Source organism: Onychostruthus taczanowskii, unplaced genomic scaffold, assembly GCF_017590055.1.
Source record: "Onychostruthus taczanowskii isolate IOZ18803 unplaced genomic scaffold, ASM1759005v1 scaffold65, whole genome shotgun sequence".
NCBI lineage: Eukaryota > Metazoa > Chordata > Aves > Passeriformes > Passeridae > Onychostruthus > Onychostruthus taczanowskii.
The window spans coordinates 2176625-2191204 of NW_024504233.1; the positions used below are offsets into that span (position 1 = coordinate 2176625).

At 40.3% G+C, this 14580-nt stretch overlaps 1 protein-coding gene across 1 annotated transcript; it reads left to right on the forward strand.

Moving 5' to 3' along the window:
• The first annotated feature begins 4256 nt into the window (after window positions 1–4256).
• On the forward strand, window positions 4257–14324 carry ATP6V1G3 (ATPase H+ transporting V1 subunit G3). The gene is made up of 3 exons (XM_041420757.1): window positions 4257–4342; window positions 11555–11655; window positions 14151–14324. Exons 1-3 carry the CDS (start codon window positions 4261–4263, stop codon window positions 14322–14324), a joined length of 357 nt encoding a protein of 118 aa, XP_041276691.1. The 5' UTR covers window positions 4257–4260.
• Window positions 14325–14580: the final 256 nt, after the last annotated feature.

The following is a 14580-nucleotide window of genomic DNA, read 5'->3' on the forward strand; positions in this document are numbered from 1 at the left end:
GTGCAAAAAAAATTACTTCCATTAGGACACAGGCCAAATTTAGGAAAAAATATGAGCTGGTTTAAAGTATGTGTTTAATATAGGGTCATCAGAGTGCTACACCAGCTGAAGCTGGGGCTGTGTTGCAGACTTGGCCAGCAATCAATAAGCTTACCCAGACAGTGTGGCAGCAAGCTGCCTCTGGCAATATTTTAATATTTATTCATCTTTGCATACCTTTTTGTTCCCATATTTTTCAGGCTGATGGGTGAAATTCAGGCTGCTGAGGTCAGCTGTGGTGATGTCATCAGGGTGAAACTGTCAGTGTCAGAAAATGGCTGCAACAAGGATCCTAGCTTGCAGACATAATTACAACTTCAGTACAAAGTTCTCATAACTATCTTCTAATGTAAGCAAACAGGTTTTGAATTCAGAGAAAAAGCCAGGATTTTCACATATGGGTGATGGTTTTCACTGTATACTTACGAATTTGTGTACAAAGACCTTTTGCTGTTGATGCTAACAGAAGCCAGTCTCTCTCTCTCTCATCATGACAGACCCTACTGCATCAGAAGGTGCTCCATTTTCACGAGGAACAGTCCCCACTGTGCTGCAGGAAGCCATGCAGGTGTGCACCCTGCTTTTCCTCACTTAGGCCTTTCTAGAGCAACGAAACAAAAGGCACACGGACCCATAAAAGCACTGAGGCAGCTGCCCTGCCTGACACACTGCTGATCTTAAAGGCGTTATCAGTGAATCAATGTCGCTGCTTCAAAGCTGCAGCCTGAACTGCAGCCACTTAGCACACAGTGGCTCATTTGGAAAGAATTTGGTTCATAATTATGAAAAAAAAAATATATATTTAAAAAGTGTGTGCCTTGGGAAGTACAGCCACAGAGACAATGCATGGGAGACCTTCACATTCAACACGTTTCAGTGGAAACTCTGCCTGCTGCCCTCCTACCTGCAGGAGAGTCTGTGCACACTTAAACCACAATAAAAGGATGCCACAGCACACCTTTAATGCTCAGTAGTAGGTGGATTGAGAAGGTGGTAAACTCATGCTAGGTAAGGCTCAATCTGAGTTACAGCAAGCAGATTTTTTCCAAATAATCTGAATTACCTGGGGTGAATTCAGCCATTGGCCCTGGCCTTCCCACTGCAGAGATAAAACAGCAGCTGTGCAGCCTGCATCTAAACTCAAAATGCCTGATTTAGAGTGTTTCTGCTGTTCAAGCTGTGGGTCAGCAGGGAGAGCTCAGCAGGGTCTCTTATCCCTTGTAACACTCTTCAAGAGCTCTTGTTCTGCTGCTTTGCTTTGAAGGAGTAAGAATGCCAGAACTGAGCCCATGTTTCCCTGTCAGTTGGGATAACCAGAAAAGGCTCAGGAAATTCTGGAGGCCAAGATAGATAGAGAAGATGCTGAGAAGAAAAAGGAGACTTAAAAAAAAAAAACAACAAAACCCCTTTCTCTGCCCTCTCTCACTCTGGTAACACCTCTCCTGCCCCCATCACCAGTCAGCACATCAGCTTCTCTTTTCTAATTAAATGAGTCTGGAGCTGACTTGGAAAGAAAGTCTGCAACTACGACACAGAGAAGTTTCTTACTGGCTTGTGTGATGAAGTAGGAGCCAGTTTGCCAGTCCATGGCTTAACCTACTTTATTTTAATGAATTATCCATGAGGTGGGATACATAGAGGTGTCATGTCAGTATAGTCTTAGGTCATCACCAACATCATCAGACAAGCTTTGAAATTAGTTCTAAGTGGCAGTACTTCGTGTAGAGTCTAACAAAATATGTATAAGCACCAGCCAAACTAAATTATCATCTTCTCCCCTGCAGATGTGCACTAGTGCCTGCCTGATGCCCTAAGGGCCAGCATGGCATGCCACCCCACTGTATGGAAACCAGCCACAAGGAAAATTATAAATTGAAACTTTTTTTTTAATTCAGAAAAATATTAAAAGTGTGAACTGTGACATATGCAGCTCAAATGATCTGCCTAAGGAATATATTAATTTTTTCACAATGGAAGAACTTTATAGTTGCTTGAAGATTGTACCTTTTTCCCATAAAAATTCATCATATAGAACCATTTTTTGTGAAATATTAATTAATAGATTGTATATATCAAAATTCAGATCATTAGTGATGCCCAAATACTGTAATTATAGTATTGAGAACTGCTCTGAAATTTCAAAGGGTCTCACCCACAATGCTTTCAGCCAAGTCCAGAAATTGAAGCAGTTCAATTTGCCTGTAGTTTTGTAACATTTCTCACTGCAGTGAGATTTGCTTGACGAGACCCTTTGCCTGAAAAGGGATATACTTTTGATGTCTGAGACGAGCCTGACATTTCCACTTCCTATTTAATTTTCAAGTCACTTCTGCTTTAAAGTTCTGAGCTCAAGTTTCCTGCCCCAAGTAAACCAGATCTCTTCATTTTTTACTTTCATTTTCCACTTCTGCTTTTCTTTGCCAGTAATACCACTTGTAGCTGAATTGCAGTGGCAAATGGCTTCCTAACCCTACAGTTTCCACATTTTCTGCAGAATTGATCATCACTTCTTCTGTGGCTGAATAAAATAAACTTCAAGGCTATGCATTAAAATCTTCTAAAAAAAGTGCCATGTCTGCTGTTCAGCTGTTAGAGTGACCTCTGGTTTCAGTGCTGGAGATGAGCAAGTATCACACAGCTTCTGGATGAAGAAATAAACTCAGTGTTTGATACACTGGAAAAAAAGGCGGAGCTTGAGTGACATTTGACTTTGCACTACACAGAAACAATAGAACAGAAAACAAAACAAATTCCTTTTCCAGGTCTCAGTGCTACTGTTGTTCACGACACTGCCAAAGACAATAATAAGGCAAGAGGCTTCTCCTTCCATTTTCTCTTAAACCTACAGCTATTTGGCAGGGAGAAAAAAAAGACTTCATAGCCTACTTCATAGACTACTTCATATAGTATACACTTCCTCATCAGAATCAGGCAACAGCCTAGCACAGCAAAGCAGCAGCATGACACAGCTGCCCTGGGAAGCCCCAGAAAACAAAGGGCCCTAGAATAAGAACCATTAGCAGAGGGCACCAATTAATTTTTATATAAATGTATTTTATGTATAATATATACAGAAATCACATCACATGTATAAATATATAACTATGTGTATAAAATTGCAGCATGGAAAAAACATTTCTATCAGGAGGTGATCTCCAGTCCTGGCAGAGCTCTATCAAAAACCTGTAATAAATATACTTTACTGTAATAAATATACTATACTTAGTTTACTTTATGCTGTGAGGTATTTTCTTACAAAAAATAAATCTGTTTTAATTATGCAACGTGACATGTCCCTCTCCTGTGCAATGGCCGAAGTACCTGTAACAGGTGGGATTTTGGGGGTTTTTTTATGAGGATTCAGAAGATGAATATGCTGCTTATTCATGCAGTAGCTCACAAAGCCCTCTTTCCCTCTGTAGGGAATGGGATGTGCATTTACAGCCACGCACAGGCACTTATTTGACTGTTGTGTGCATTATGACTTGAAAGTAAAACCTAGCCCACCATTCATGCCTTGCAAGAGTCTGGATCTTAGAGCTAAGCCCAGAGTTTCTCACTCCATCTCATCTCCACTTACCTCCATCATGGCAGATTACAAGGCAGAGCATACCTCAATCACTAAATGCTTTTTTAAACTTTAGTCCCCAATGAATTAATTCCTATTGAATATTTTTTTAAAGTGAAAACCCTAATAAGTATTGTAAAGAAGTAACATTAAACAGAAGTCTGCAAGCAGTTCTTGGTGTTCAACCAAAATTAATTGTTGACTGAACTTGATTCTTCACTTTGAGGAGAAGTTTTATTTAAAGGAAATGCCAAGAAAATATTTTCCCCCTCAGTTCCTAGACAAGATTAACTGTATTCTGCCTCAGAAATAAGAGCTTGCAAAAAAAGAGAAAAAAAATCAGCATTAAAATACCATAAAAAGCCATTTGAAGTGCTCTTTTTTGCCCCAGTGTGTTAATCAGAGACTTCAAGCTCTCTGTGACCCTGAGGAGAGGAGGACGTTCCCTTCAGCCTTGCTGCTGTGTTTTTCTGACTGCACTCCCAGGCCTGTGCGCCCAGCAGCAATCCAGGCACAGCCAGCTGGGTTGGTACAGTCTGGAAGCTTGTTGCAATAACACACAGAACATAAAACACAAGGAAGAGCCTGGCAGCTATATAAAACTCCCTCTGAGCTCCAGTCTTCGCAGAAGTTCACCAGCCCCAGCAAGCAGCATGACCAGCCAGTCTCAGGGAATCCAGCAGCTTTTGCAGGCAGAAAAACGTGCCAAGGACAAACTGGAGGAAGCCAAAAAAAGTAAGTAGTTGGCCTGGTTTTACTGTACTTCTCAAGTGCAAGCCCTTCAGAATTACAGTAGCTCACAGAACAAGATTCTTTTATCTGTATACATGCACTAGTGCTGCAGCCAGGCATTAACGCAAGCCTGAACATTCAGAGTCTGCTTAAAACCCTGTGTGCTTGTGCCTACGTGTACATGTGCCTTATTACATTAAAAAATGTTTTCTTTGTTATATTCATCCTGTCAGCTGCATTTGTTCTTCCTTTATCTCAATGCTGATAATGCCATTACTACCTTGCTATTTAAATTAAAATCTCACATGTTGGCTGCCAGCTCTGGAGGACTAGACTCCAAACTCTTTACTTCTCTCAATAGGTTTTGCTAAGATTTTTTAGTGTTCCTCTTTACTTGCAAAATCCAGTAACTTGTCTCCTAATTGAAGCTGGGCTTCAAAAAATTATATGAAAACTAAGGGGAAACTTCAGCACCCTGATAGTAATCAAAGTCACAGTAAAACCATGAGCACTCTCAGTACTGTAATAGATCATTCACAGAAGTTTTATTACATGGTACAAGTAATTACTCTCCTGAGTGCAGGTACAACCACATGAGTCATTGACCTGCACTAGCACTGAAAAATTAATACTGGTTTTTGGAGTGATCTTGCTTCAGAAACTAGCAGCAGAATGTAAAGAAAATGGATGACAATGATGTCACGTGGAGCAAGAACACAATTAAAGGAATATATTTTGTTTTCCGGGAGGAATGGACGCTAAACAGAATAATTTGTGTAGTTTCCATATCCCTTTTACATGTGAATCAGCATTGTTGTGTGCTCATTAATATTAATTTTTAGTGTAACGTGTCAATTTGTACAGCAGCACACACAAATAAGTAGAAAGGCAATTTCCCTCCCTAAGCACCCAGGCACTGCCTGTGCCTTGCAGACACAGTAGAGATTAAAACAAATCCTCCCAACCTTCATAAAACAGAACTCTCTCAGGCAGAAACCTGAAGGCAAGGGACACTTAAGTAGTGTTTTGACCTCTCACACAGCCAAACTAGGAGCTCTGGGAGGGATGTTTTTTCCCTTCTCATGTAGCACAGAGGAAACACACTGCTCCCTCAAAGCAAGAGGGCACACGACCTGGAAAGGCACAGCCTCGGTGCAAGGAGAAGGAGTTTGGCCTGAACACAGACTGCAGAATCAGGCATTAGCTTGAAGTGGATTACTTTTGGGTTTGGGGGGTTGTTTTTGTTGCTTTAATTTCATTTGTGGGGTTTTTTTTTTAAACCAGAAGAGTCACTTTAGCTTTTTCCGTAACGGTCAATTAAAAAGGAAGCTTCATAAATTAAGAAACTCCATATAAAGAATAACTGCAATGTAAAAGTGATGACCAAAGATGAATGTCTTGAAGAATCCAAACACAGTTATGGATGCATTTACTCTAGTCTGCAAAAGACACACTCCCTTGTCACCACCTCAGCCTCACTTGGAGTGCCTGTGATAAGAACAGGATTTCTTACAGATAAAGTATCTTCAGACCCCTCTGAGTCAGAAACTTGAATTAAACCACTACCACTGTTTTCCTCAACACTAACACACTAGTAGGAGTTATTAACCAGCTACAGAAAAACAGCTATTAAGAATTTTCTATCAGCAAAAGAATTCAGAATAAAAATATACTATCACTGTGGGCTTTCTTTTCTATTACTTTTAAGATCACTTTTTTTTTTCATTTATAAAAATTATTAAGGAAAATTAAAAATTCAGTACACAAATGTAAACATAAGTAAACAACCCAGTGACTGCAAGGGTGGAACTGGCTGCCCAGAGGCTGGGGAATCTCCATTCTCAGAGACATTCAAAACCCACTGGATATGCCCCCAGTCAAGTTTCCCTTGCTTCCATCAGGGAGTGTATCCTATAGATTCCTTCCAGCCTCAGCAGTTCACTATGATTCCATGAAAAACCTCAAGAATTTCCAAAATTAGCCGATCAAGGGCAAACCGTTTAAATAAATCCACTCTGGATTTGTTTATTATAGGTTCAAGCATTATAGGTAATCTACCAGCATAATTCTACCTAGACAACCATTCTATTCAACATTGCAAGAAGTTGGCAGTGAAGCTACAAAGCAAAATTAAAATGCCCATGTTGTCCCTAATTTAAGTATTTCCATAGCACTCTCAATACACCACCTTAGATAACTATGCCAGCATCAGTTAAATACTGTGGGACAAGGGCAAAATAAATTCTTTTAGAGGCAAATCTGGCTATTCTAAGTTGGAGTTACTTCAGCAATCTCCTCCCCACGTTGATTCTGCACTTAGATCAAAAAAACAAAGGACTGCAGAGTTTGTCTCAGCATAAGAGCTAAGCTGAAAGACAGTACATGAAATGCAGCAGATCTGTGCAGTGCAGTTGGCTGACCCGTGCGCACACAGCTGGGTGGAACAAGGAGGGAGGTGCTGCTTCACCCCAGAACAGGCAGCTCAGATCCACCTGGCACCAGCTGGGATCAGCAGCTGCTGCTCAGGGCCTGCACTCCGCAGGTCTGGCCTGCCAGGGAAAGCACTGAAGCCTCCCAGCCCTGTGACCTCCTTTGTCACCCCAAGCAGGCATTGCACAACACCACTGCACCGATGGGTCTGGCTGCTGTGCTGACACTGGGACATCAGCTGGCAGCTTGTTCCTGGGGCACACCAGGAAAAGGCATTTGCAAGGAAATGGGACTAGCAAAACTACCCTGATGCAAAGCCTTCAGTGTTTACAGTTGATACTCACATAACCATTCAAAATGTAGTGTGAACACACATAATATTGTATATAAACAGTTAATGGTCCTAGGTTTTGCTGACATATGTGCACTTGTTAGTAATGCAAAAGCCATTTGAAGTAGCTGAAAAAATTAGCAAATAAAATTATATTGATACACACAAAGCAAAAATATAATGCTAAAGTTCCTCTGTACATGCTTAATTACTTCTTGCTCAATACCCTTTCTCCTAGCATGATATCATTAGCTGATATCATTTATACCTGAAAAATTATTAATGTTTTAAATAATTAATTAAATGAACACATGCAAAGCTGAAATTAGATTGATTAAACACAAGCCAAACCAGTCTGCAATCGTTTGACCATTTGAACATGGTGCTGCTTTATCTATCATTTTTACTTTAAGCAAAATTTGGATCCCAGAAATAACTGAGCATTGTCAGCGCCAAGACATCAATTCCTGAAAATCCTTTTGGGTAAAACAAGGGAAACAGATGTGTCATGAACACTGGGCTCAGCAAAACTCATTCTCCTATAGATTTTTATATCTTCCCTTGAATTTCTCATGCCTAATAAAAAGAAAACTCATGATCAAGATGAAAGATCGTAGAAAATCAGATTAAAACCAAATGCTAATCAAAATAAGATATTGTAAACAGAATTATATCCATGGCGCTCCTCTTGGACAATATCCAAGACATATTTTATCTACTGAGAAAGCTATACATAATTCTCAGCTTGCCTCTATTCTATTTTATTAAAAGTACAAAATAGTTTTATCACAACGCACATCCCCAAATCCCATTTTCCAGACAATTTAGCAAAGACAACTGAAATGGTTCTATTTTAAGAAAATATGATTAATTTTTGGCAACTTCTTCAAATGACTTGATTTCTATGCAGAAATTCAGCTAGAAGCCTAGAAGATATGTTTGAAAACAAAACTCCAATTTTACCATTGCAGTTTTTGGAAAGTAAGATAACTTAGTGTTTGGACAAATTAGAATGCAAAATTTTTGCCTCCTACTGTCTTTCTTCCAAGATCTAAAAAACTCCAACAACTTAAAAGACACCAGTTCATGTGGATCTAGCCAGAGCAAAGTGTTTCATGAACACCACAGAAATACCTAGAAAGAAGAATAGAGCCTTTCTCCATGCTACTAACACCTTCCCATGTTAGGCAAGAAAATCCTGTACAGTTCTGAATGGTCACAGCAAGTTTTTTAAAATTTGGCCAATTTAACACAATGGATAAGGAAACCAGGCATAGCACAGCCTGGTTTGCTGCTTTGCTGCTCTCCATCTTCAGGGATGGAAGGAGGGACAGGGGGCCAGCAGCAATCCTTGCCCCCATAGCATGACCTTTGTGGCAAAAATCTCTTCAAGTTTGGGGCTTTCTGTACCTCACCTCTGATCCTGAGGAAATGTCATAGGGCCGGGCTGTTTTTCCCATCCTCCTGCACTTCTTGCCCTCTTTTTGCATGATTTTGGCTGAATTTCTGCGCTCCACCACCCTTCAGTGTGTAAGGGTTGATTTCAGCTTGGCTGTGCTCTGCAGAGAACCAGCCCAGCAGATCAGTAAGGCTTTGAAAAGGCAGTCCTGTATTGCACAACTACGGTAGCAGACAAGTGGTTAACAACAGACTGATTAATTAATTTTGGTTTGTCCCTAGTGGAACAGCAGGTTAAGCTCTAGTTTCTGCTTAACTTAATCAGGTGCAGCATATGCACCGTCGCATATGTTGGCAGTTGCCGATTCTGTCCACAACGTTGTTGGACTAGCAGTAATTTACTCACAGCTTTTCCACTTAATTAAATAGGAAGCAGCAGGTTCCTGCTGTGCCAATCCTAAAGGCATCATGGAAAAATGAAATGGCTGCCACCCTACAGTGACACTCTATGTATTGTGCTTACTCCAGAGCACTGTCAAGAGCTGACATGTATGTATATATATACTCTTTGGTTCACTATCTATATTGTCAGAGGCAACTGAACTGTTGTTTTATAGTTAATCTCTTTCCATTTTCTGCATTTTAAATGGATATATTTATCTATCTGGTGGCCAAATATGCAACATATTTACTACAGATGGCCCCCCAGATGGAATTTGAAATTAAAATCCCACTGATTTTGAAATAATTTAATTTGCTATAGAGACCCAGTTCCTCAGCTGGTGAAATTGGCAAAGCTTCATTGTAGTCACTCCCCCTGACTGCCAGCTCCAGAAAATCGCCCCCCAGCTCCACTCCTACAGAGTGGAAACTCTACAAAAGGCTGATCAGCTCCAAATTTGGAGAGGAGAATAAGGGAAACTTCAAAATACAGACCTGAACCTGGTTCCAAATTTTGTTGTCCAGACTTATGTCAGGCTCTCACACAGATCTGTCAGTTCACTCACCCTAGTCCCAGTACTTCATACAGTGAGTGGCAGAAGCTGGGGCAAATCAGCCTTTTCCAAACAAATACAAACTCTGGAAAAGTACCCACTAGGTTTAAAACAGCCTCTCTCCCATTTATACATAAGCACAGTGCCTATATGGGAAAAGGACTCTGATAAATATAATTTCCCACACACGAGAGCCCCGCACTGATGGACTGGGAGTCAATAAAGCTATCTAGTTCCTCAGTAGGTTGCTCCTTCCTGTTAAAAGCCTGCCATGCCAGAGTACATGCCACTCCCAAGGTTCCACAATAAGCCAGTAGTCCAGAAATCAAGACTTAAAAAGTAATTCCCACTTTGTGCATCTCTCTGCTTCTACTCACCCATCTGCAGATAATTATTTTGGAAAGAGCAATCAGCTGGAGAAGTAATTTCCTGCTGAATCAGGTATTTTACCCAGGCTTTTGCTGAATCTCAGGTGTATTAAAAACAGTCTTCCTCCCAAGCTTCAGCTTCCTCATAATGCCATGCTCAGTGGGAGCAAGTTTCCATATGACACACCCGATAAGGCTGGAGAAGCCCAGCTCAGATGTAACCAAACCAGTGTAACAGCTTGGAGAAAGAAAACAAGAAATCTTTCATCTTCCTAGCCTAGGCAGAGAAGGTTTCCTAGGATTTCAGGAAAAGAAATAGTGGTGTTAAATAGGTTGTTACCATAAGTAAATAAATCAGCGTGCCACAAGAGATCAAGATGGCTCTTTCAGCTGCCTAGGCCACCACTCTCACGTTCTTGTGATATCCTAATTTAAGCAACTAAACAATTTTTCAGCCACTGAAGATATTTCTCCTGTTTAAGAAAAGGGAGTAACCTTATTCCCCCCACTCCTAAAATTCTATCTGTACAGCAGAAAGAGACCCCAAAAATCAGCACTAGCTCAGGTGTCTCAAGTATAACATAGCAAAATTCCATGCAAGAGGTTTAAAGTTAGAAAATTACTGTTTCCTCACAAGGTACTGTCACAGAATCCTGAGGAGATCCATGCAACTTTACTGACCTTATAAATGACAGAGAAGCCCAGAGGGGTTTTGTGACATACTCACCAGTTCCTTCATGTACAACCTTAAACACCACATTTCCATCAAACCGTTTACTCTCATTCTTTACATGACAGCCCTACTAGATCCAGAAAGGTCCTTATGTCCAGTCCTGCAGTGACTTACATGCTCTTAATTTGACAAGCCCATAGCATTTTACCTAAAACAAACTATTCACAGCAAACAAAATTAGGTATGTAATCAAGCCTGGTGAGGAGAAAGGCTCTAGTTTCCACTACACACTAAAATGTCACCTTACAGATCACCTTGTTTAAAATGAAAAGAAAAAAAATTAATCCCTTTCATGGTTTCTGTGCGTTGACAAAGAATTGACCTCCTTATCTTAGTCACTCACCTCTGCATTTAACAAAGGTTGGTAGAAGAGGATGGGGGAAGAAAGGACAAAGCCTGAAAGCTGCAACTCAGTTTGGTAGTGGTTAAGACATCTTGCATTATTTTGGATATCTGCCAGCTCTAAGCAGAATCCAGTTGGTGTGGGATGAAGGGATTCTGGCAACCAATCAATACAGGAAATCTTACAGAATAACGTCTTTTCCCATCCGTGACAACTAAAATCTGTTATCTGGCTGCTACTATTGCTGATGAAGAAAAGATAGATATTTATTTAAACACCAAGCTGTGATTAGGAAAAAAATGCATTTGTGTTGCAGGAAGATGTCTACTTGCAGAAAGACTTCTGTCAGCAAACCAAGAAGCTCTTCACTTGATGTGTGCTTCTGCACAGGAAGTTGGTCTCAAAAGAGGGGTACTTGCATGACTGGCTGGCAGTCAAAAAGTGTTCTAAGTCAATGACTTCATCTCTTCTGACCATTCTTGTGTAAATCCGATGGACAAGACTTTCAGCAAAGTCAGTGTTCTACTGTGCCAGCTAAAATATCTCTGATTTGGAGAGATTCATCTCTGGGGATACAGGGATGGTATGAAATAAATGCCTTTTTCTTCCCCCTCCAGGAAAGGGTAAAAGGCTGAAGCAGGCCAAAGAAGAAGCCACAGCCGAGATAGACCACTACAGACTACAGAGGGAGAAGGAATTTAGAAACAAGGAAACAAATGTAAGTAAGAAACCTGCATGTATTCTTTTGTCTTACCAAACTACTCAATGGTAAACCAAATTGTTTCCAAGAGTATTACCTGGAGACTCCTGCACACCAGTTTGGTCATACTGATTAAACAGAGGGGTGTCATCTACAATGTCTATATGCTTCATTTGGACTTTTTCACAGACTTTGAATGCATTTGTAGAAGAAATTGTGAACATTCCCCACCAAAATGGTCCAGATTCCATATTTGGTTCACACTTATGCTTTGAAGACATATGTACCTCATATATACCTCAGGGTATTTCTTTACTCTTCTCAGCAGAAGAGTAAAGATGTTGCTTTTTTGTGAACTCCATTTTTTCACCACAACCAAATTAAAGCTGCAGGGAAAGGCCACTATTTGTCAACGGAATGTTTCACATGAGCAGGACAGAGCACATATCGCCCCTCAAATGACAGCATGTTGTACAAGATCGTTGCAGTCCTCCTGCACGTTCCCTGACCCCATTATGTCGAACATTCACCTACCCAGAAAAATGCCATCATTAAGGTGCGTCTGGAGGCAGACAGGAGCTCCAGCAAAGCCAGTGCAGAGGGAGCTCTGATGCCCGGTTCAGTTTACTTTCTTGGGTATTTGGACCCAAGTATTTTTAATTCTCTGTCATAGTCTCCTCTAATGCCATTCTTCCTCCTACTTTGCATCACTTATATTCAAACAGGAGCAAATTTTATCATACTATGAGAGGCTTCATATCCATCCAGAATTAAGAAGAGCAACAGAAAAACAAAGATTGAGGTTAGAATGACAATATGCAAAATCTTTTTTCAAAACACACAAAATTTTTTGCCTGGATCTCAAACCAATTTTGCTTTTTCACTCATTGTCTGAGGTCACCTAACTCTGGAGATGTGCAGCCTACTTCTGAGTTTTGTGGCTTCTGAGCCAATGTAATATTTTAGCAGCTTTGAAATGACACTAGCATAAAACCTGTATGGGAAAAATAAGGGAAAAACCTTCAAGGTCAGCAGAAATCATAAACTAAGCAGAGCATCGCCTGCATTCCGCAAGAAAAAGGTCCTCAAATTCAGAAGCTGAAGAAGAGAGGGAAAAACTCAGAAGAGTAAGAGTTTACTATCTCAAATGACATTAGCATGAGCCAAGAAAGCAGGGCTGCAGAGGCTCTTCTTAAAATTATAATACTTTTCTTGAGGCTTTTCAAAAGTATTTAGCGGCTGGATAACATGCAACCATCTGGGATCTCTAGAAAGTTACTTTCCCCAGTGGAAAAATTCAGTTCCATAAATCTGCTCTAAGCTGTACAACCTTTCCCACACACAACACTTGAAACTTGTGTAAAAGTTAAAATAAAATGTCAGCTAAAAATAGTTATTATAGAAAACTATAATCTTTTCCCAATACTTATTATTATGTCTACAACCTACATTTCTTCCAAACTGAAAAATGGTTTACATGTGGATTATGGACAAATGTCTTACTATATTGCCAGGTACTGATAACAGAACAGGGAAGGTAGTCTGTGCAAAATATGCTTTTCCTTTTTTTAAGGACTAAGTTGGGCTGAAATCACACAGAAAATAGAGTTAACAACCCCTCCCTTGTTTCTGATCATGCTCTAGGTACCCCACTAATATACCACAGGTTAGCTCCACCTGCTAGTCCACCCCAGAGAACCGTGGCACAAACAAGAATATGTTACTTATTCCTTTCTTACTATCTGAGCATGCAGAAATGTCTTCTTCTCTCCACATGGAATTCTTTAGCTGGAAACCAATTTCTCTGCTGGTATCAGAAGGACTTTTCCATAAGGGAAGAATTCAAGAGATGTTGGGGCAGTGGGGGAGGAGGGAGCAAAGTCACAGATTTGGAACGTGTGCATCTGTTTATAACATAACCTTGCTAAAATGTTCAGTGAGTCTAGAGTCAATTAAATTCTAAGCGAATGTCCTGATATTAACTGTGCCAGAAGCTGTCTGGTATTTCGCCAGATAAGAAGATGTAACATTAAAAGACCTTGTCTGAGGCCTGTTGAGGGTTATACATCACTAACTGCTGAAGACATTTCAAGTACTCTGAAACTGTAATTATGCATTTTCAGGAAGGCTTTTCCATGTTTGGGCTTTAGCTGCACTCACAGGCATTCTCAGTGAGGCCAAACGAAGGCACACAGTGATAGAACTTAGCTGCCTAGTCATTAAAACAGAAAACAAATTAAAATGAGCCATATAAAAGACAAAACATACACAATGTTTTTCCCACAGCGAGCTGGTAAACTTTCATTACATAGGGAGATTCCCATTGCTAATGAGCATATGAGAGTTGCCTTTAATCCTGTTTTTATGCTTACAGTTGAACCCAGATCAAACCCTCACTGTTCAGAGGCTCTATGATGTGTTTATGTTATGCTTGTGCTACATGATGAAGAAAAGTTCAATAAACATGGTTATATGTAGCCTCTCATTTTGCTCAGAGATCTTCTGCTTTTCAGGTAATGGGCTCCCAAGGTAACCTCTCTGCCAAAATAGAAGAGCAAACAACAGAAGCCATCCGAAACCTCACAAGCAGCTACCACAGGAACATGGAGGGCATGATGAAAAAGCTCTTGAGCACAATATTTGACATCAGCCCTGAAATTCACCCAAACTTCAGACCTGCAGTTTAAGATTCATTGATGTTCTGTGCTTGCAAAGCAAACTAGCCTTCTTTCTTGATAAGCATAAATATTTCCTCATGTATTGTTTCTGTATGTGTGAGAAAAAAAGAGCACTGAAGCCAAAAGCACACAATTCCACACAGGCTTTTGATGTGGCAGGAATTATACAAGCATTTGTTGGAATATTGTTTCCTGTAGCTAAGCCCCTGTCATTTAGGCAGGGACAAGTCAACAACAGCAAAATAAATGATTATTTGACACCAGC

Excerpts from the sequence above, each read along its gene's own strand:
- ATP6V1G3 (XM_041420757.1), top strand. The coding sequence starts at position 4,261 with ATGACCAGCCAGTCTCAGGGAATCCAGCAGCTTTTGCAGGCAGAAAAA. Across the intron at positions 4,343-11,554 it reads ACTGGAGGAAGCCAAAAAAA|GAAAGGGTAAAAGGCTGAAG; the intron begins GTAAGTAGTTGG and ends TTCCCCCTCCAG. Across the intron at positions 11,656-14,150 it reads TTAGAAACAAGGAAACAAAT|GTAATGGGCTCCCAAGGTAA; the intron begins GTAAGTAAGAAA and ends TCTGCTTTTCAG.